Source organism: Chiloscyllium plagiosum, unplaced genomic scaffold (genome assembly GCF_037043375.1).
Source record: "Chiloscyllium plagiosum isolate Xiang-an unplaced genomic scaffold, Cpla_swu_hap1 HiC_scaffold_39, whole genome shotgun sequence".
Taxonomy (NCBI): Eukaryota; Metazoa; Chordata; class Chondrichthyes; order Orectolobiformes; family Hemiscylliidae; genus Chiloscyllium; species Chiloscyllium plagiosum.
This window is the reverse complement of record NW_028270177.1, coordinates 1,689,420-1,711,585: the sequence shown is the minus strand read 5'-3', so window position 1 is coordinate 1,711,585 and position 22,166 is coordinate 1,689,420. Positions and strand designations below refer to the sequence as shown.

Here is a 22,166-nt window from a genome sequence, read left to right as displayed (position 1 = left end):
TAAAATGTTCAGGGTACTGGATCGAGCAGATGAGTGGGTCTGACGAGATTATTCTTCAGGAGTCAACATGGAACTGATGGGCCAAGTGGCCTCCTTCTGATTGTATGAGATCGGTGATGCTGGCTTCCTGGAGAAGAGATGGCCAAAAGAAGATTTGATCGAGCTGTTTGAAACACCAAAGTGGTAAGCAGGGAGGGAGGCACTGTTCCCACTTGTGGAAGGATCAACAGTCAGTGAACACACACTGGAGGTAATTAGCAAAGGAATCTAAAGGCCACACAAGGTAGAAGGCTTTCAATGCAGCATATGGTTAGGATTAGGAATACACTGCCTAAGTATGTAGTGGAGGTAGATTCAATCCTGACATTCAAGAAGGAATTGAGAACATTGGGGAAAATGTGAAGCAATGGGACTCACTGAACTGCTAATATTGAGACTCAGTATGAACACATTGGGCTGAATGGCCACCCTCTGTTTTCTAAACATTCTACAATATTGTCTCAAAGTCTTGTGTGTAATAATCAGCAAACTTAAAACATTTCCTTCCTAGACTTTAGATTATGGTTTTCCTCATCAGAACCAGCAGCCTCCTAAACCAGTGTTTCTCCTTCTCCCTTGCATCCCTCTTCCCTTACATTGCCTCTTTATCTCGCTCCTGTCCCTAAAGTTTTGCAATTCTAGTATTCTTCTTTCCTCCTTTATCAGAAGCTACCTCATTGTCAAATGGGTTTACAATAACTCAAACATACCTCCCTCTTATGATTTACTCCTCAAAGAACTGGTCTGTCTTGTATTTCCACCAGTCCAAATGCTATGACAATATTTTAATTATTGTAAACGAGTTTGTCAATTTTGTAAAATACACAAGGAGAAAGTGAGGTCTGCAGATGCTGGAGATCAGAGCTGAAAATGTGTTGCTGGAAAAGTGCAGCAGGTCAGGCAGCATCCAAGGAACAGGAGAATCGACATTTTGGGCATAATTCTCCTGTTCCTTGGATGCTTTTCCTGCGCTTTTCCAGCAACACATTTTCAGCTTTTGTAAAATACAGTCAGGTCTATTTCCTCTATCTGCAGGATTGTTTTTAAGTACTTCCAATGGCAAGAAAGCTGGCATTAAGAAATCAGCTACCATTTAATCTTACTCAGTGTCCAGTCTCACCTTGTTCATGTTTAAAAGATCCCCCAAGACATTATAACACCACCAGTAGGAAAGGTGCATCAGAAATCAAGACTCGCGAGTCAGGAATTGTCCCACATGTGAAATATGGCCAATTTAAGCTCTAGGATGGTTAATGCCAGACTGCAACCAACCATTCTTGAAGATGAAATAAACTCACTAGATTTCATCGAAGAAAACAAAAATATTTATTATAATAAATATTCTCTAACATGTGACAAAAACTGGTTACTAATTAATAATGTACAAACTGAAGCCATATCCTCATTAAAGCCAAACAAATACATATTCCTTCAAAATTGGATGGACAGGATAGAGGAAACAAACTGATTTTAGAGTAAATAAAGGATATAAAACGTGGACAAAAAAGACAAAGTTTATGAACCAGAGTCCAAACTGAAAGGAGAAGTGAAGGGACTTCACCACTGTTCGTTTTTGAGTTGTCAATATTATCACATTGAGGATGCTACAGTCGACAATTTTGTCTTAACTGATTACGGAGGGGGCTTGGGTGGAGTTAACTGTTTCTTTTGGCACTTTGTTTCCACTCAGAGGTGAGGAGAGTAACAGCAAGATAAGAATTTTGAAACCACAAGCCATTGCTGACTAGTTACCTTTTTCTTTTCAAAGATTCCTGGTGCCTGGCTGCACGGTGTTGTGTACAGTATCAAATCCAGCTTTAGCAAAACAAAACTAAAAAACAGTTTATACTTCCATTTTCAAACAACATGTCTGCAATCCTCAGAGATCTTTCATATTTCAATCAAGTCACTTTACACAAGCAGATACAATCCAAGCTTGTCCAACCTTCCCTCATTAGACAACCCTTTTCCTTCCAGGAAGTGGTCCAGTAAACTATCTCTGAACTGTTTGAAATACATTCATATCCTCCTGTAAATAAGGTTATACTGTGGACCTGACAATGTTACCAATGCCCTGTACAACAGAAGAACGTACGCTACTACTTTTACTTTCAATTCCCCTTCCAATAAGTCAAAAAACCTTCACTTTCTTAATTACTTGCTGGACCTGTACACAGGCATTCAAATCCCCTTACATCCTTTAACCATTTAGCTCATATCCATTTTTTTTTCTTGCTGACAACATTGATAGTTTCACATTTTCCCCACATTATACCCCATTTGCCTGATCTCTGCCACACACGTAACCTATGGATGTTTGTGTTTTCACAACCCCTCTTCACAGCTCACTTTCCTACCTTTTTTGATTCATCTGCAAAATTGGCTTCCAGACCTTCTGATCCTTCATCTAAGTAATTGATTTACATTGTAAAGTTGGGATCACAGCACTGATCCCTATAGGGCACCACTCGTTACATCTTGTCAACCTCAAAAATACCTACTTTTGCCCAGTCTTCCCTGTTAGCTGGTCAATCTTGTATCTGTGCCAATAGGCTGTCCCCCCCTGCACCAAGTGCTTTTCTTTTCCACAATAACCTTTCACATGGCACCTTATTAAAATGTCTTCTGGAAATCAAAGTACAGTTCATCCACCCCCCTCCCCTTCAGTGTCAGCACATCATTACATCCTCAAAGAACTCGAGAGTTTGGTTAAACAATATTTATTTCCCGTTCACAAAATGATGTTGACTGTCTGATGTAATGTACAACTTATCCAAATGCCTTGCTATAACTTCTTTAATAATAGCTTTGAATATTTTCAGAGATGTTAAACTCACAGACCTGCTTTCCAGCTCCCACCCGTTTTGAATAAAGACGATATTAGTCAGGGGAAATGCTTATCTCTTATTTACAGGAAGCATCTTCAAGAGGAAAAAGAGGTACAGCAATAAAACAGAGGGTTCTAGATAGTTGCCCTTGTCCAATTTTAATCTATCTTCAAAAGGGAAGAGGAAAAAAAAAGCAGGATTTTAAAAATAAGGATAAGGATGAGTTTTAAAATACAGATTCACTTCACCAGGAGCCAACATGGGTCAGCAAGCTCAGGCCCAATGGGCAATCCCCAGCCAGGCAGCACGGTTTCACAGTTCAAGGGTAGAACATCAGGAGGACACCATCTCCACATCCACTCTCCAAAGGAAGAGGTTATCAGCAGCAGATACGCTGACGTAGGGGTGAAGGGACACACAATGTTACAGAGCTGGAAATAGGTTGCTCGAGTGACCTGCCAGGATTTTGCAACGTGGAAACCTCCAGTTTGTATCTTTTGAGCGAAACAGGAAAATAAAAGAAGGAAACATACAGGAACAGATCTGTGAAAGACTGACATTATCAGCATTGAAATTATGTAAAGGCTTCCAAGATAAAATTTATTAACAATAACTTCTACAGGGACTGAGCACACAATACTCCAGGTATATGCTGCTTTACAAGCAAAGAGTTTAAAAGAAAAAAAGGAATTAAAAATTAACTGCACAATATTTCAGCCTTTTTTGAAAGCAATACAGTCCTCAAACAGCAAGGCAAGTTCTGTAATTACATCTTAAAGTGCCTTAGATTGAATAACCTGAATATTCTTAAAAATAAATTTCAACTGTAGATCTGCACAAAAATATATAATTTATTATGTATATTTGCAGAAGCTTTAAAGGAGTAAACTGTGCCTTTATTAATAATCACTCAATAGTTTATTATCTACATGTCCAACGTCCAGTGTTCTAAATAAAGTAATTCAGGATAAAAGAGATTAATGAAATGTTAGCTGATATTTTCTTATCTTTTACTAGGACTAAGTTTTGCAAAACAGTCCTTCAGAATGCAAAGGTGGTTGCATTTCTCATGAGTCTAACTAGTAAAGGCCAGTGTAGTAATCAATTGCAGAGAGTATCAGAGTCCAGGCCCATCCTGTTCAGACCAGAGATGGTTGGCTCATAAACAACAGCCTGGGCTGACTGTGTCTCCTCTCTATTCACAAGATACTCAAACCACCCTGTGCTGTTTGTCTGCTTCAGTGCAGCAGCTGGTAGGACCTTGGTTTCTCCAGGCGACTGAAAAATTATAAAGAACAAACCTATGGAACGTCTATAGTCAGCTCTGTTTTCCAGATACCTCTATGGAACATTGCTCATGTTAGAAAAAGAAGAGTCGTTAAAACACAAGGAAGAACCATTGCTGTTCTAATGAGGTTTCCTGGGTAGGTTGTCAGCTGAGGAAGTACAGACTATGACATCACATCAGAAAACTGACCCACAATCTCACTGCCAAGCTGCATTATATCACAGACTGTCTCCAGTCAGTGCTTGTGAAACTATCTGACTACTTTAGCCCAGTCTAGCTTATGCTTCAGTTATCATATATATTCTGCTTTAATCAAGTTGATTGTTTTGCTTAATGTAACTTCAGCTTATCCAAGCCTGGCCCTCTATTCTACGTGGCTTGGAGTCACCCACTGAGCCTCAGTGGCCTATATAGAGGCTGCTTGCTTCCTAATGAAACATTGCTGTTGTCAGTATCATTGGCACCATCACCAGTGCTGGGTGTAGATGTTGTGTACAAGTGACTGTCACATTTCCTGTACAACAACTGACTACACCCTAAATTAAAAGGTGCTTTCCTGCATTATTTGAGACAATTTGGGAGGGTCAGAGGTTGGAAAAGGTGCAATATAAAGGCAAGTTATTACATTCTTTCCTCCATTGTGCTAGTCTATATTTGCTTTGCAATTCATTTTCCTGAAGCTCAGTTATTACACAAAAAGATTTAAATGAGTTATTTTTGACAAAAAACATTTATGTTTATGATCAAATCTCATGATTCAAAACAGCAATACTGTGGTATTATTTTCACTCCAATAAACTAGGGAAGTCAGAGACTGCAAAATTATAAATCAATCCTTACATGTGACATTTGAATTTCAGACAGTTCTTTGGTGAAGTTCACCTAGCCATTCATCCAATCACTTGGCACAGAATCAAGCTGACAGTTTAATTTCTCGAACCTTCACTTTGTTTTTGATACCAATAATAATTTCCTATCAACTCCTGCAGACAGGATAGAAACAAATTTTGTGAGATATTCAATTTGCAGAGCAAGCACAGAGAACACACACACACACACTCACTCAGCTGTCCCACTCTTCAGACTGATTGCCATCATCTGTCTCTTCATCAGAATCTGGAGATACTTTCTTCATTCGCTTCATGGCTGCTTTGATACTACGCTCTAACTCATTGGTTGGGTCAGTGCTGACTGGGAGGTTACCTCCTACTGTGACTTTTCGTAAACGGATGCCTTGTCGAATTGAGGCCAACATGTTCTGTCGCAGGTCCTCAGCCTTGTCAAGAGATTGCGGCTTCGTTTGATCTACTTTTCGAAGCAAAACTTCACCACGCTTCAAGGAAGCTAGTACATCGTCCATAGTTCCTGTATGGACACAGGGGAGGGTGAAGGAGAGGGAGAGAGGAGAGTTAGAATCCTACTCAACATCCAGCTATTCTCAAACAAGCAGCTTTTCCTCAAACGTTTGCTGTCAGCTAAATTCAAAACTAAAACAGCCTAAACATGGATTTTAAACTATTTCTAAAAAAAGCACAACAGATTTTAATATAGAAGTAATTAAAGACTAATCACTTTACCTATATTTTCCTTCAGGGATTTCTTCACTGAATTCTCTGCCAAGGTTAGGATTGGTTGACCTTGGTTGTCACGTATCAAAGTGCTTGTCTGACCCAGTAAAGTACAAGGGGCAGGTCCTGGAGGAGGGGTAGGAGGGGGAGGAGGGGGAGGGGGCAGGGGCGGGGGAGGGGGAGGGGAAAATGGTGGCGAGAGTGTTTTAGAAGGCACCGAGGAAGTCCTGTGTGTCTCTGCTTGTCCTGGTGGCAGGAAGATTTGCACTGGAATATCGTTGGGAGTTGGAAGGCTGCTCCTGGCGGGTTTTGAAGTTCTGGATGATGCAGGTTTCTTTCTGGTGGATTGATCCAGGAGGGACATTGGCTGATCAGACACAGTGGGTGCTGCAGGCGAAGGTGTGAACTGTCTCTGCACTCCAAGGGTTTGGCAACGAGGTTGAAATACAAAATGTGCTGATGATTTCTGGAACAGAAATTTTTATTTAAAATCAAATATTTTCAACCACATAAAACACAGACTCTATAACAATAAGAGGTGAGTAACTGGAGTTTCCATCTACTGTAGGATTTCAATCAAGGAGGGCCTGATGAAGGGCTTTTGCCCGAAATGTCGATTTTCCTCCTCCTCGGATGCTGCGTGGACTGCTGTGCTTTTCCAGCACCACTCTAATCTGTGAATATTTGGTGTAAACCAACTGGAGACTTGAAAAGGAAACTGCCCTTTCTCTGCAGTTGAAAAAAGCTGGGTTTCGTCAGGCTGGAGGTCATTTTCTCAAGCTACCTGCTGAAAGTGGCAGATTTTAACCAGTAAGTCAGTGATTTTTAAAACATGAGGCAGTCGCCCTGAGCAAGCAAACACACCAAAAGGAAAAGCGAGGAGCAGTGAGTGCTGGCGAAGCAAAAGACTCATCTCAGTGAAGTCTGTAGACAGGGACCATCGTGCTGCCTTCCTACTCTTTCCCACTACGTTTTCATTAGGATCCATCTATATTTGTATGAATGGTTTTAAGTGTTAACAGTTAGAGTTGTGTGTTTACAATTTTAACTGTTTCCTGCAACTAGAATGTTTTTATAATAAACTGCAACTCCTGCAGACAGTTTTCTATCAACCTGAGTCCAAATGGTAAATTGAGGAATTTTGCATATTTTACAAAACTTTATGACGACTCTAGGAATAGCAGGGCTCAATTTCTAACATGCCACCCCAGTGAGGTGTAACAAATCAGAAATCACAATAACACGCATTAATAACTACCTCCTTAAACGCTCGGAGCCGCTGTAAAGTCTTTTGCCGTTCCTGGTTTACCCACTCCCTCTTCCTTCGGGCTGCTTCCTTTTTCTGGTCACGTTTCTGTGTAAACACAGTTTTACAGCATGAGCCTGAATGAAAGATATCCCCGTGCTGCCACTTATACAATAATCTCCACTCACCAGTTGGATACTGTGATGTTGCTGGATGCGCTCCTGATTTTCCCGTTCTTGCTGCTGCTTTGCTTTCCGAGATTCCTCACACTGATCCTATTAACAGGAAATGCAGTTAGATTCTGTGGGCGAAGATGGAATCCACTGAAGATTGTTCCCACACTGTAGGGTTCTGATTCTAATTCTAATTGTCCCCAATGTCAAGTCACCTTGTGGGATCTTCACTTTTCTAAACCATGACATAGTGAGGTGAATCTTGATGAATAAATTCTGGGGAATTTACATGAAGAGGTGGTGTGTAAAAACATTGCCAGGATTTGCAGGGGGAACGAGTTTTGTGAAATATAGAATTGAAAAACATGCATAAATGTACAAATGGATCCACTACTAACAAAACAGTTGATTGTGAATTTCAGTGGTTACCTGTTTATTTCTCAGGTAGGATCTACGTGCACAAATACGACCCCGTTTGGTCTCCAACTGGTGAACCTGGCGCCACATTTTTTTAATTTCCACTGAACGAGTGTCATGGGTCAACCCCAGGTTGTCATTAGCCTGAAGTTGCTCAGGATCTTCACAAGTGTCATAATAAACCACCTCCTCCTCTTTTTCTGCAATTCAGAATATCAAGAGCATATATTAGCAAGACAAATATTTGATGAAAATACAGTTGGTTCTTATATAACCTGACAGTTGTTCTCGTGCAATCTTGCATTATAGGAAAATGATGCACCAATCAGTCCATTTAAACTAGTGGGGCCGGAACAGCATTATAGCCAATACAGGTAAGGAAAGGTCGTGTTTTACAAATAACAGTCTAAATTCTTCAATCACATTAAAGCCAATTTGAGTTGAAGAAACACAAATTATAGCAGAACTGCCGATATGTTTCCTTCTCAAAACTGAGTACATTTTTTCAGAAAGAATTATTCATTCTTTCTGAAAGTGTTTCTCATTGTCTCAGTTATGAACCCTGTCTGTCTATGTGCTGGATTGTCTGCACACTTGGTATTTAAGAGTGTGACTGGCAGTATCTCCATGATAACAACAGGGAACACCAGGGATTAAAAGGGTGGGCTGATTGGATTCAATCTGCCAAATTTTCACACCAACTCTCATCACGAAACTCTAACACACTGCATACTTATTCCCAATGTATCTTCTTCACACATTCCAAGATTTTATTCAATTGTCTCTGAATCAACATAGCTGAAAATGTGTTGCTAGAAAAGCGCAGCAGGTCAGGCAGCATCCAAGGAGCAGGAGAATCGATGTTTCGGGAATGAGCCCTTCTTCAGGAATCCTGAAGAAGGGCTCATGCCCGAAACGTCGATTCTCCTGCTCTTTGGATGCTGCCTGACCTGCTGCGCTTTTCTAGCAACACATTTTCAGCTCTGATCTCCAGCATCTGCAGTCCTCACTTTCTTTCCTCTGAATTAACATATACCCATCACCTCTTTCTGAATTCAGTTTGGTCTAAGACATGCCAATCAGATTTTACTAGACAATTACAAAACATTTCTTTCATGTTTTAGTGACTGATTCTAGCCCTATCCCTGCAACTGGGCAGCAGTGAACTTGCATTAGGCTGAACTTGGCTTCAGCGACAAGGCAAATTTATTGAAAAATAAAAAAAGTGAATAAATGATTAAATTACAGAGACAATCATTTTCAGCACTTGCAAAGCTTTTCAACTCCACATCGGGGCAGAAAACATTCCAGAAATGTCAAATATTCCATTCAATGCAATCTTAGGAAATGAACAATTGCTCATGTTTACAGACCTTCGGAGTATTGCCAACATTCGCTGTTTTTATTTTAGATAAAGATGTATGTGGTTGAAAGTATTAGCTGTTAAAATAGTGCTGCAGTTACAAGTAGAAAGCTGCCCACAATTCACAAGGCAAGTACAATTTTTCAACTTTCCCCATACTCATTCCAAATCAGAAAGGACACTTCCCAACAAAAACTGGAAATGATTGTACTGTTGTGTTACTACACTGCTTAAAAAAAAAGATCTAAAGTGATGTGTCCAGTGAATTTCCAAAAGATAAAATCAAAGTTGCCAACAAATAATCAGATCGATGAAGGAGACTGGTTAAGATTGTAACGTAAATCAGACTCAGACAAGACAAATCCACCTCTGCCAAGGTCAGTGGGCAGCAAGTAAAGCACAAATTGACAGCTCTGCCAGTGCTCAGAGAGGATAACAAATACTCCAGGGACCCGAGAGGTCCTGCTACTTATTCTGTAGTTAATGCAGACTTTGAAAATCTGCTCAACATTATCAGGAATCAGGAACAGAGTGCTCCCTCAAAACACCAGAAGTACATTGGAATCACCAGTCTTATTGCTGGGTAAAAACAACTGGTTTTCCCAGTCAGCGATTACAGTATTCAAAATCCAGCAAATAAGCAAGTCATCAATTAGAGTCGATGCATCACACAAAGCCAATCATTTCCTCTACTACAGTTAACATCAAATTTCACCTCTCACAGGATTAGTGGCAGCAATCAGCTTAACGACATCTGAACTTTTCCACTGTTAATGGACAAACGAGACACAGTTAGAATAAACCAAGATGTAAACAAGGATGACCATCCAGGTGCTGCTCACCTTTGATCTGGCGTCGAATGGTGTCCAACTGTGCAAAAAGCAGCAACTCTTCATTCTTTAACATTTCCAACTGAATACTGTACAGTTCCAGCTGTGTTTCATAATACTGCATTTCTAACCCGTCTACTGTCTCCAGCATTTCCTGGCTATCGAAAAGCTCCATCTAGAATTATAGAACATAGAACGTTACAGCCCTCGATGTTACATCAAATCAGTGAAAATAATCTGATGCCCATCTAACCAACAGTTCAATTATTATCCATATGTCCAATGCCCAGTTAAATGCCCTTAATGTTGGGGAGTTTATTACTGTTGCAGACAGGCCGTTCCACACCCCGACTACTCAGAGTAAAGAAACTACCCCTGATTTCTGTTCTAAATCTATGTCCCCTCGTGTTAGCCTTCACCAAGGAAAAAAGGCCCTCACTGTCCATCTTATCTTACCCGATTATCTTATATATCTTGATTAAGTCACCTCTCTACCTTCTTCTCTCCAACGAAAAGAGCCTCAGTTTGAGTCAGACCTTCCTTCCATACCAAGCAACATCCTAGTAAATCTCCTCTGAACCCTTTCCAAAGCTTCCACATCCTTCCTATAATGCGGTGACTAGAACTGTATGCAATACTTTAGGTGCGGCCTTACCAGTGTCTTGTACAGCTGAAGCATGACCTCGTGGCTCCAAAACTCAATCCCCCTACCAATAAACACTAGCATACCATATGCCTTAACAACCCTATCAACCTGGGGGGCAACTTTTAGGGATTTAGGGGGCACCTGGACACAGATCTGTGTTCATCTACACTGCCAAGAATTTTACCATTAGCCCAGAACTCTGCACTCCTGTTACTTCTGCCAAAGGTGATCTACCTCATACTTTTGCACATTAAACTCCATTTGCCACTTCTTAGCCCAGCTCTACATCTTATCTATGTCCCTCTGTAACCCACAATATCCTTCAGCACTATCCACAACTCTGCCTACCATCATGTCATCTGCAAATTTACAAACCCATCCTTCTACGCCCACCTCCAGATCATTTATAAAAATAACAAACAGGAGTGGCCCCAAAAGAGATCCTTGCAGCACACCACTGGTAACTGAGCTCCAAGATGAGCATTTTCCATCAACCACCATCTTCTCTCCTTTCAGCGATAGAATTTCTGATCCAAACCACTAAATCACCTTCAATCCTAAAGCTCCATATTTTGTGCAACAGCCTACCGTGTGGAACCTTATCAAATGCCTTACCGAAGTCCATATACACCACATCAACCACTTTACCTTCATCTATCGGTTTTGTCACCTTCTCAAAGAACTCAAAGGTTAGTGAGGCACAAAACCATATTGATTATTCCTTTCCAGATGATTATAAATCCTCTTTCTTATAACCTTTTTCAATATCTGACCCCACAACCAAAGTAAGGCTCACGGGCCTATAATTATAAGGGTTATCCAGACTCCCCATCTTAAACAAGCATTTGCTATCCTCCAGTCTTCTGGCACTACTCCTGTCGACATAAAGATCAATGCCAAAGGCTCTGCAATCTCCTCCCTGGCTTCCCAGAGAATCCAAGGATAGATCCCATCGGCCCAGGGGTCTTATCTATTTTGAGATCTCCAAAATTGCTAAAACTGCCTCTTTGTCAACTACAATCCCAATTAATCTAGTAGCCTGTATCTCTTTATTCTCACCAAGATTACTTTTTAAATCAGTATTCACATTGGAAAAGGGCAATCATTAAGCGCTTTCCCATGTCCTCAGATTCCACACACAACCTCCCACTACTGTCTTTGATTGGCCCTACTCTTACTCTAGTCATTCTGATATACCCATAGAAGGCCTGAGGGCTTTCCTTGATTCACCTGCCAACAACTTCTCATTTCCCCTCCTGGCTCTTCTTAGCCCTCTCTTTAGATCATTTCTGGATAACTTATACTCTGAAACCCCCCCTAACTGAACCTTCATGCCTGATCCTTACATAAGCCGCCTTCTTCCTCTTGACAAGAGCGTCAACTTCTTTAGTAAACTATGGCTCCCTCTCTTGACAACTACCTCCCTGCCTGATAGGTATACACTTACCAAGGACCCACAGTAGCTGTTCCTTGAATAAGCTCCACATTTCAAGTATGTCCATCCCCTGCAGTTTCCTTCCCCATCCTAAATCTTGCCTAATCGCATTATAATTGCCCTTCCCCTAGTTATAGCTCTTTCCCTGCAGTATATACTATCCCTGCCCATTGCTATTGTAAACATAACCGAATTATGGTCACTATCACCAAAGTGCTCACCTACCTCCAAATCTAACACTTGGCCAGGTTCATTCTCCAGTACCAAATCCAATAATGGCATCTCCCCTTGTTGGCCTGTCTACATACTGTGTCAGAAAACAGTCCTGCATACATTGAACAAAAACTGACCTATCTAAACTACTTGAACTGTAGTATTCCTAGTTAATATTGGAGAAGTTAAAGTCCCCCATAACAATTACCCAGTTACTCTCGCTCCTATTGAGAATCGTCTTTGCTATCTTTTCCTCTACATTCCTGGAACAACTAAGGAGTCTGCAATTCTCCCCGTGTCTGGGTGGGTTTCCTCCGACAGACCAAAGATGTGCAGGTCAGGTGAATTGGCCATGCTAAATTGCCTGTAGTGTTAGGTGCATTAGTCAGGGCTTGGGTGGGTTATTCTTCAGAGGGTCAGTGTGGACTTGTCGGGCCAAAGGGCCTGTTTCCACACTGTAGGGAATCTAATTAAAAAAAGGAGAATAATTTTACAAGATCGGGAGTGCAGAGGAATGTTTCACACCCGCATGGAAAAGCAAGTCAATGGAACAACAGGCGTTACCTTCTGCTGAATCTCTACCTTCCTGCGATTGAGACAAAGTTCTTTCGCTCTAGTGTGTTGTAATGTTTCCTTCGCAAACATAAGCTTTAGTTTCTCCAGTCTGGGTGCTACATTGGCCCAGGCAGCTTTGCCAAAGTGATTTCGATCTTCCTCCATCTGTTTCTGCATTGCTACAAGGTACATGAGAAATCTTCATGAACAGCACATTAAAATCCAACACATTTATAAATCCCCTGCTAAGCATCCAGCTCTTCGCTAGCGTCAGATTTTTCACACTTAACAGATGCTGAGATGGATCAGTCAAAGGAGAGTCACTCTGTATTCCAGACCCATGAGAATAAGGCCATTGTAAAGCAGGTACCTGGAGAGTTCAGACTATCAGTCAGATGTATAGCATGGAAACAGACCCTTCGGTCCAACTCGTCCATGTCAACCAAATATCCGAACCTAATCTAGTCCTATTTGCCAGCACTCAGTCCATATCCCTCTAAACTCTTCCTATTCATATACCCATCCAGATGCTTTTTAAATGCTGCAAGTGTACCAGCTTCCACCACGGTGGAAAAAGTTGCCCCTTTTATATCTTTCCCCTCTCACCCTAAACCTATGCCTTCTCGTTCTGGACTCCCCCACCCCAGGGAAGAGACTTTGCCTATCCTTATCCAAAATATCTACAGCTGGACATGAAATGCCTCATTGATGCATCAATGAATTTGCCTCCTTTCTTGAGGTCAAATTATATTGTTCTTATAGTTCATAAACACAAAATTATATTTTTTAGTAATTACAGAAGCTTAATCAGGTTGTCTCTGTGAAGTGGGACTCACATAGATTGTGTTGCTTTGGTGGTACAGACTCACTGGAGTCTTCTGTACTGTCTGATTCTACATACGTCTGAGTTTCTGTACAAAGCACACAATATATTTTCCTTACAGTAACTGCAAACAGAACAGCTGTCTCTACATCACCCACCCATTGTCCATCCGACCCCTCAGCTCATCAGAATCAACACAAGGCTCTCTCCTTCCTCCTCAGGTAGATGCACAGCATAGCCTAGCCTGCAGATCACATGAACCGAATGCCTTTATTGTCTAACACTGCAGATCAGAGGCCGCTCTTCAAGCTTTGCTCTGAACACATTTACCAGCTAGTGCTTTCACAGTCTCCTTAAAGTAATCCACGGTGATATCCTGGATTGAGCAGACTGCTTCCTGCATCCGTCTGGACCATTCCTCTGCATCTTTCTCGAGGCTTTGAATTCTCCTTGGACCCAACTCATCAAATTCCAAGGATTTCTGCAATGTCGAAAGAACCAGTCACCCTTCAAGATAAAGTCACAAATTGGAGTGAGTGGGAATTTCAATTACATTTATCAGTGGCAATTAGTGGGTGCTGGAGGAGAGAAGAGGCAGAAGGTAGGGACTGACAGCCATTACCATGTACAAACACAAAACAAACCATATGTTTACACACGAGAAAGGAGGGCATCACTGTACTGACCAAACTTTCTTGAAACACAGCAAGTGAGCACATGCAGAACATGTTGTTGGCAGCTGGTGTGAGTACAGTCAGGTGGCTGGAGCCAAAGGTTACTCGTATCAGTTACATGAAGTGAAAGCTCCTTGGACATTGGGCTTCCAGCATCTACTGTCCACCGTGAATTTTCCCCAAATTAGAGCAATAATTCTGTAATGGATTAAATTTGGGGATTTTTTTCCCAGTGTTTCCATTTCTGAATATGGTCTGTAACTCCCTGGGCAGTGGGTTTCATCCCTCCACCCACTCAGCTTTGTATCGTGAAACCCAATATTCCCATACATCTCCCACCTCTATTTTCAGATGCTGTGTCAATGCTACAAAAAGCTATTTCAGCAATAGAAGTCATTCTGGCCTGGATTCAAAACCATCGCTCCAAAATAATAGTCTGCTGTTTGGGAGATTAGATTTTCAGTGAAGGATACAAGGATTAACAGAGGGGGTGCACAAACTGTGGGTTGTGACCCCACAACAGTGTACCCACAAGCTTGAAAGTAACAATAGCTGACATGGACCCTGCACTGAGGCTCCTGCTCCGTAACCAAAGGCCTCGCTCAACCCCACCCCAACAGCCTCATACACCCACCCCCTATCCTCCCCACCCCACCCTAACCTTTAGTGCAGGGTCATACACAGTCAGAAGCATTAAAAAGGTGGGTCACACTGGTAAAGTGTTTGGGAAGCAGTGCATCAAAAATGCAACATCTTGTCATTGTGAACACCAGTGTCAGCAACACACACACTGAAAGCAACCAGCATGAGGCCAGTGCAGCTCCAGGACCAGTTCAGATTCAGAGACTCGAACTGTCCTGTACCCTAGGACAGGAGAGCAGAGAGGTTCTTCCCACTGAATTCAATGTTAATCCAGCTTCCAGACAAAGGAGCCCCTTCTCCAGTCTTCAATTAGTTACAAACTAAAAGACATTCCTCATTTTAAAAAGTTAAGTAAATAATAAAGGAAAGTACAACAGAATAGATGGAATTACCAAGACCTCCTGTTTACAGAGTGAAGCAAACTCTCTCATGTCCCGAAAAGGCTGCAGTAAATACTGATAAAACTGTGTTGCTGCATTGACCAGTTCATTATAGGCCTCGTCTTCTTCCTGGTAGATGGCTTTAAGGGTCACCATATCTTTAGCAGCTCTGTGTTGGTGCAGGATCTAGAAGAGATAAGAACTGGGTGTCCGTTAACAGGAAGCAGCGCTGGCAGAGCAGAGTTGCTGCTACTCTAAGCCAAGGCAAGCCAACAGGATAGAGTATGGAGTTGGGGCAGGGGAGGCTGAGGAGTCTCATGACAAGACAAACATATGAAGAGAATCAGGATCACAGAGTCAGAGATGTACAGCTGGGAAAAAGATCCTTCGGTCCAACTCACGGTTATGAAGTTGAAGTGTACTGTACCTTTAAGAGAGAGTGTTTCAGCAGTGAGTGTTTGTAAGCAATTGTTGTGACGGACTAGCACTGAGCGTACTGGAAAATTGAAAATATGTAACATTTGGCTGTAAGCTAGATACCTCAGGCGTTTTGACCACCATTTGAATTTAACCAGTTTAAAATTATGCTGCAGGATACCAAAACCCAATCAAATTTGAATTTTACTGTTTTGCCAACATCAAACATATAAATAAGCTCGCACTTTGAGAATTAGCCAGAGAAAGTAACAAACTGCCATAGACAGCGAGAGCCAAATCATTCTCTATCAGAAAAATACCTTTCTCATAGGAAATATCTTTGCAGCAAAAGACCGAAGACGACCCAGGGAGATCTACACCCAAAGGAAACCAGGCACCAACGTTGTATGGTTTCGAAAATTATGTTAATGTAATTTTATAATAGGTGTTTTTATTGGATTAGTCTGTCGTTATAATGTTAGAGGTAGATGGACCTTTAAGAGAAGGGAGGTTGAGAATTGTAAATAGTTTTGTTTAATGTTCACTTTTAGAGTTAAAGAATAAAAATTGATATTTTTTCTTTAAATAGTGGAATTTGGAGAGTTCTCTCTTACTCACACATGAATGGGGCCAGTGGCACAGTGGATAACATGCCTGGTTATAAATCCAGGGATTGTGGGCTCAACTCTAGCATGGCTGAAAAACAATGCCAATTTTTATTAAGGGGTGGCAAGGTGGCTCAGTGGTTAACAATGCTGCCTCACAGCGCCAGGGACCTGGGTTTGATTCCAGCCTCAGACATTCTCCCTATGTCTGCGTGGGTTTCCTCCGGCTGCTCCGGTTTCCTCCTATAGTCCAAAAGATGTGCAGGTTGGGTGAATTGGCCATGCTAAATTGCTCAGAGCTATTCGTCAGGGGTAAGTGTAGGGGAATAGGTGGGTTACCCTTCGGAGGGTCACTGTGGACTTATTGGGCTGAGTGACCTGTTTCCATACTGTAGGGAATCTAACCTAATCATACTTTAACAGCTTACGAGGCAAGGTGAGCTTTACTGTGTGTTTGGTTTAATTAGCAGAAGGGTCCATTTCCGTGTTGTAACATCATCCATGCCGACCAGATATCCTATCTAAATCCAGTCCCACCTGCCAGCACTTGGCCTATATCCCTCTAAACCCTTCCTATTCATATACCCATCCAGATGCCTTTTAAAATGTTGTAATTGTACCAGCCTCCACCACTTCCTCTGGCAGCTCATTCCATACATACACCACCCTCTGTGTAGAAAGGTTGTCCCTTAGATCCCTTTTATATCTTTCCCCTCTCACCTTAATCCCATTCCCTCTAGTTTTGGAGTCCCCCACTCCAGGAAAAAGACCTTGTCTATTTACCCTATTCATGGACCTTATGATTTTATAAACCTTTAGAAGGTTGCCCCTCAGCCTCTGACACTCTTGGGAAAACAGCCCAAACCTGTTCAGCCTCTCCCTCTAGCCAAACCCTCCAAGCCTGGCAACATTCTTGTAATTCTTTTCTGAACCCTTTCAAGTTTGAAAAATTCTTTCTATAAGAATTGCACGCAATATTCCAAAAGTGACCAAACCAACGTCCTATACATCCATAACATGACCTAATTGCTACAGAAGAAAGTGTACACATCCAAACCAGCAGAGAGATTTTCCTGCACATCCAAACAGTTCATCTATTGTCTCCATTGCTCTCAACGTAGGATAAAGTGAGGACTGCAGATGCTGGAGATCAGAGCTTAAAGTGTGTTGCTGGAAAAGTGCAGGTCAGGCAACATCCAAGGAGCAGGAGAACCGACGTTTCGGGTATAAGCCCTTCTTCAGGAATGAGGAGGGTTTGCCAAGCAGGCTAAGATAAAAGGTAGGGAGGAGGGACTTGGGGGAGGGGCGTTGGGAATGCGATGTGGAAGGAGGTTAAGGGGAGGGTGATAGGCCGGAGAGGGGTGGGGGTGGAGAGGTCGGGAAGAAGATTGCAGGTCAAGAAGGCGGTGCTGAGTGTGAGGGTTGGGACTGAGAAAAGGTGGGGGGAGGGGAAATGAGAAAGCTGGAGAAATCTGCATTTATCCCTTGTGGTTGGAGGGTTTCTAGGCGGAAGATGAGGCGCTCTTCCTCCAGGCATTGTGCTGCCATGATCTGGCGACGGAGGTGGCCAAGGACCTGCATGTCCTTGGCGGAGTGGGAGGGGGAGTTAAAGTGTTCAGCCACAGGGTGGTTGGGTTGATTGGTGCGGGTGTCCCAGAGGTGTTCTCTGAAATGTTCCACAACTAGGCGGCCTGTCTCCCCAATGTATAGGAGGCCACATCGGGTGCAGCGGATGCAGTAAATGATGTGTGTGGAGGTGCAGGTGAATGGAAGGATCCCTTGGGGACTTAGAGGGAGGTGAGGGAGGTGAGGGGGGGGGCACGGAGGTGTGGGCGCAAGTTTTGCATTTCTTGCGGTTGCAGGGGAAGGTGCCGGGAGTGGAGGTTGGGTTGGTGGGGGGTGTGGGTCTGACGAGGGAGTCGTGGAATGTTTCAGAGAACACCTCTGGGACACATGCACCAAACAACCCCACTGCTCTGTGACCAACCACTTCAACTCCCCCTCCCACTCTGCCAAGGACATGCATGTCCCAGGCCTCCTCCACCGCCAAGTCATAGGCACCCGACATCTGAAGGAAGAATGACTCATCTGCCACGGGACAATCCAACCACATGGTATCAACATCGCCACCCCCCACCCACCCTATTCCAGATCCAAACCTCCAATTCCGCAGCACCCTCTTGAACCATGCTACCTGTCCATCTTCCTTCCCACCTATTCACTCCGACCTGTCTACCTTCCCCCATTTATCTCTCAGCCCCCATGTGCTGTGGGTTGACCCACAATGCCATTAGGGAGGGAATTCACTGGAATTTAGAAGATTTAGGGTGGGTGGGGGAAGAGTGGGATCTCAGACATCTATAATATTCTAACAGCATTCGAAGGGTAAATGCTTCTGATGATCAGGGTGTCCAGAACAAGGGGTCACTGTCGAAGGATATGGGGTAAGTCATTTAGGACTGAGCTGAGGAGAAATTCCTTCACCCAGACAGCAGTGAGCCTGTGGGATTCTCTGCCACAGAAAAGCGATTGAATGTTTTCAACAAGGAATGATATAGTTCTTAGGGCTAAAGAAATGAAAGGATATGGGGAGAAAATGGGAATAGGGTACTTACTGAGCTGGATGATCAACACCTCATGGTTTGTCACAGGCTTGGAAGGAGTCTTCATCGACAGGGATTGGTGCAGGAGAAAGTGAGGGCTGCAGATGCTGGAGATCAGAGTCGAGAGTGTGGTGCTGGAAAAGCGCAGCAGGTCAAGCAGCATCAGAGGAGCAAGCAAATTGACGTTTCAGACATAAGCCCTTCATCAGGAAAGGGCTTATGCTCAAAACATCGATTCTCCTGCTCCTCCAATGCTGCCTGACCTGCTGTGCTTTTCCATGGATTGGAGGAGGCTGGGGATAGATGCCTTCAAGTGCAATACATCATGTTTCATGTTGGTAATAAATGGTTCATATTTGCTGACATTTCAGTGGCTACTAAACACAATAAAAAGGACTTCACCAAAAGATTCCACTCCCCTTCTGCTGGAACCAGTCCGACCTCGCTCTGCTCAGGGGCTAGCATTCACATTGCAGACCTGATTCAAAGAGACATATTTCTGACCAGCTCCCCAGAGTACTGAAGAAACAACAGTCACAGTTACAGGGACAAAGGGATCTCCATGTCACAATTTCAAGAAGGTCAAAAAAAAACCCAACAATTAGGAGGATGACAGATGTCATTATCGATTACTTTGTTTATAATAAAGATTTCTTTAAAGGATGCTATATAAATGCAGATGTCCCCAGAAATTTCAAGAGGAAGAATCTGAAACGTGTGGCTGTGGCTCTCCAAACCTCAGACAACTGAAGACAATCACCAATAAAGCAGTGAAGGAAATCAGGAATGCACAAAAGCTGCAGTCAGAGAGAAACCAGAGTTGTGGGGCTGGAGGAGGTTTACAGAGATTGGGAGGGCAAGGCCATGGAGGGATTTGAAAACAGGGATGAGAATTTACAAGTCAAGATGCTGCTTGACCAGGAATCAATGCAGTTCAGTGAACACAGGGCTGACAGAGGAATGGGTTGTTCACGGCTTAGGATAAGAGCAGAGTTTTGGATGACTGAACTTGAGAGAATGGGTAGGAATCCAGTTGAACAGTTGAGTTTGAAGGAGGTCACAGCAGAGGAGGTGATGCAGAGAATGAATGTATTGATGTTTCAGAGGTAAACATTGGTCAGTTTTGTAATACCCAAGACAGGTTCAAAACAGCAGCTAGACTGAAGAGCCTTGCTCAGCTTGAGACACTGAACCAGTAGTTCACTGGTGGGTGCAGGATAGAATCTTTGAGGGTTCAGTGCATTACTTAAATAATTTAGGAAACAAAAGACTTGTACTGACAGTGCAACAACAGGAGAGTTGTAAAACTCCACTACTACTCAGACTGAAAGTGTTAAGTGTGCATTATCAGAACCTGTTTTGTTGTGTTATTGGCCTAAGAGAGTCAGTTCAGGATGTTTTATGTACACAGTTTTGCAATCTTCCTATGAAGCACCCCAGAACACAATCTATTTTTCAGATTTTGTTTTGTAATTTCCATTGCTAGGAGCAATTGGTGCCCAGAGCATGCTCCCCACCTGTATTTTGTTTCATTCCCATGGATCCATACCAACAGCTTGCATTTACACAGCACCTTCAACATTTCACATAAGAACCAGCAAATCACAGATTGTAATAAAACACATTCCATTTGTTCAACAGATTCATTTGGTCAAATCTGAAACCTGAGCTGGCCTTCGGAATTAATACTCTGGCCTCCTGTGTGTGCCACCGAGATATGCAATCAGCATCCAGGCTCTTCCAACCTCAATCAACTGCAAGCACCGGTAAAAACGACTACAAGGACCCTCTAAAACTGGATATGCAGTTAATACAGTAGCAACCCATTTCTGTCATGGACCCAGACAGTGATTAAGCAAAGGCAAAACATTTTCTATCATTGCAAAATGCTAAAGCTTCACACAGGACAAGCGACACGGGAAGTAAATCATGGAGCTCTCAACATTGTACAGAATAACTTATACCAAGCTGTAATCTGCAAATACAACCAATACACAATAGTTTAATGTCTACATAACTACCATTAAAGGCCAGGAGACCCGGTTTGGAGGTGGAGGTGGAGGTGGAGGAGGGGGGAGGGGGATGCGGTATTGTTGTGAGGATTATAGAATCCGAAAGAAATCAGCTATCTCTCCTGGAGTCTAACATCGGGACTGGAATCTATCAACAGCCTCTGACCGGAGCTGGTCATGATATTGATCAAAACCCAAGCCGAGCAGGAGCCATCAGAGCAGGCGGCCACTCGGCCCCTCGAGCTGTACCAGTCGGTGACTACCCTCTAAGCCCCAGGCTCGGCCGTACCTCACGCAGGTTCTCCCGGCCGCGGGCCACTCGTTGCTCCAGGCTTTTCCTCCGGAACTCGGTCAGATTCTCGAAATACTCGCCGTCGGAATCGGTGGGAAACACCGACTCCAGGAGGATGCGGCGGCCGCACAGCTCGGCCGCTACGTCCAGGTACCTCTCCAGTTGGCGGCAGGCGGTTTCCAGGCCGGCGCCAGCCTCCGGGCCCTCGGCCAAGGAGCGGCCTGGGAACAGTAGGCCCCAGAGCCCGGGGGCCCTCAGCTCGGGCAGCACCGGGAAACACGGCTCCAGGGCCGAGCAGCTCGTCGCTAACTGCCGGTGGATCCAGCGCAGCTCCTCCGGGCGGTAGAGCGCGGCCCAGCTGCCGTGAGCCCCGGGCTCGCCTCCCGCACCCCGCCGCTGCCCACGGCTCTGGCTGTGGCAGGTGACGGCGAACTTTCCCTCCACCTCGTTCCAGGCCACAAGGAACCGCAGGCGGCTCTTCTCAGTCTCAGAGAACACATCAGGCCTGATGGCTACCCAACCCTCCAGGCTGTCAGGCTGCTCGGACTCCATGATAGCAGCAGCAGCAGCAGGCCTGAGGCCTCGTACCGGACCCCGCCCCCTGCCGCCGTCCCCGCCCCCTGCCGCCGTCCCCGCCCCCTGCCGCAGTCCCCGCCCCCTACCCCAGCCCCCTGACCCTGACCCCGCCCCCTGCCGCTGATCCCGCCCCGGCCACTAACCCCGCCCCCGCGCCTACACTAGACCCGCCCGCCGGTCATGTCACCGCCGTTTCCGTGACCCTTGCTCCAGGGCACGCCATAGCGCACGACCCCGCCTGCTATTCGGCCACGCCCCTTCCGTCCGACAAACCCCGCCCTATCTTCTAACCCCACCCCTATATATAACCACACCTCCTCCCGCAGTCCTAGCCCCGCCCCTGCACTAGATCCCGCCCTCCGAGGCAACCTCGCCACTTTCTTAAACTCCGCCCCATGTCCTCACCCCGCCCCTACCTCTAACCACACCCCCTTCCCCAAACCCCTACCCCGCCCCCACATCTAACCACACCCCCTTCCCCAGCCTTACCCCGCCCCCATATCTAACCACACCCCCATCCCCAGCCTTACTCCGCCCCCAC

The 22,166-nt window shown here is 44.1% G+C and overlaps 1 protein-coding gene across 1 annotated transcript; it reads right to left on the bottom strand.

Annotated features, from left to right (window-relative positions):
* Positions 1-1,341: 1,341 nt before the first annotated feature.
* Positions 1,342-21,627, bottom strand: whamm (WASP homolog associated with actin, golgi membranes and microtubules). The gene is made up of 10 exons (XM_043674590.2): positions 21,047-21,627; positions 15,133-15,306; positions 13,755-13,905; positions 12,611-12,780; positions 9,765-9,927; positions 7,572-7,759; positions 7,158-7,244; positions 6,982-7,077; positions 5,733-6,189; positions 1,342-5,520 (listed from the first exon to the last, which is right to left on the bottom strand). Exons 1-10 carry the CDS (start codon positions 21,599-21,601, stop codon positions 5,219-5,221), a joined length of 2,343 nt encoding a protein of 780 aa, XP_043530525.1. The 5' UTR covers positions 21,602-21,627; the 3' UTR covers positions 1,342-5,218.
* Between the last annotated feature and the right edge of the window lie 539 nt (positions 21,628-22,166).

Coding starts and splice junctions, on each gene's coding strand:
- whamm (XM_043674590.2), bottom strand. CDS start 21,601: ATGGAGTCCGAGCAGCCTGACAGCCTGGAGGGTTGGGTAGCCATCAGG. Junction 13,906..15,132: donor TCTGTAAACAGGAGGTCTTG/GTAATTCCATCT, acceptor TCGACATTGCAG/AAATCCTTGGAATTTGATGA. Junction 7,760..9,764: donor CATTCGACGCCAGATCAAAG/GTGAGCAGCACC, acceptor TCTGAATTGCAG/AAAAAGAGGAGGAGGTGGTT.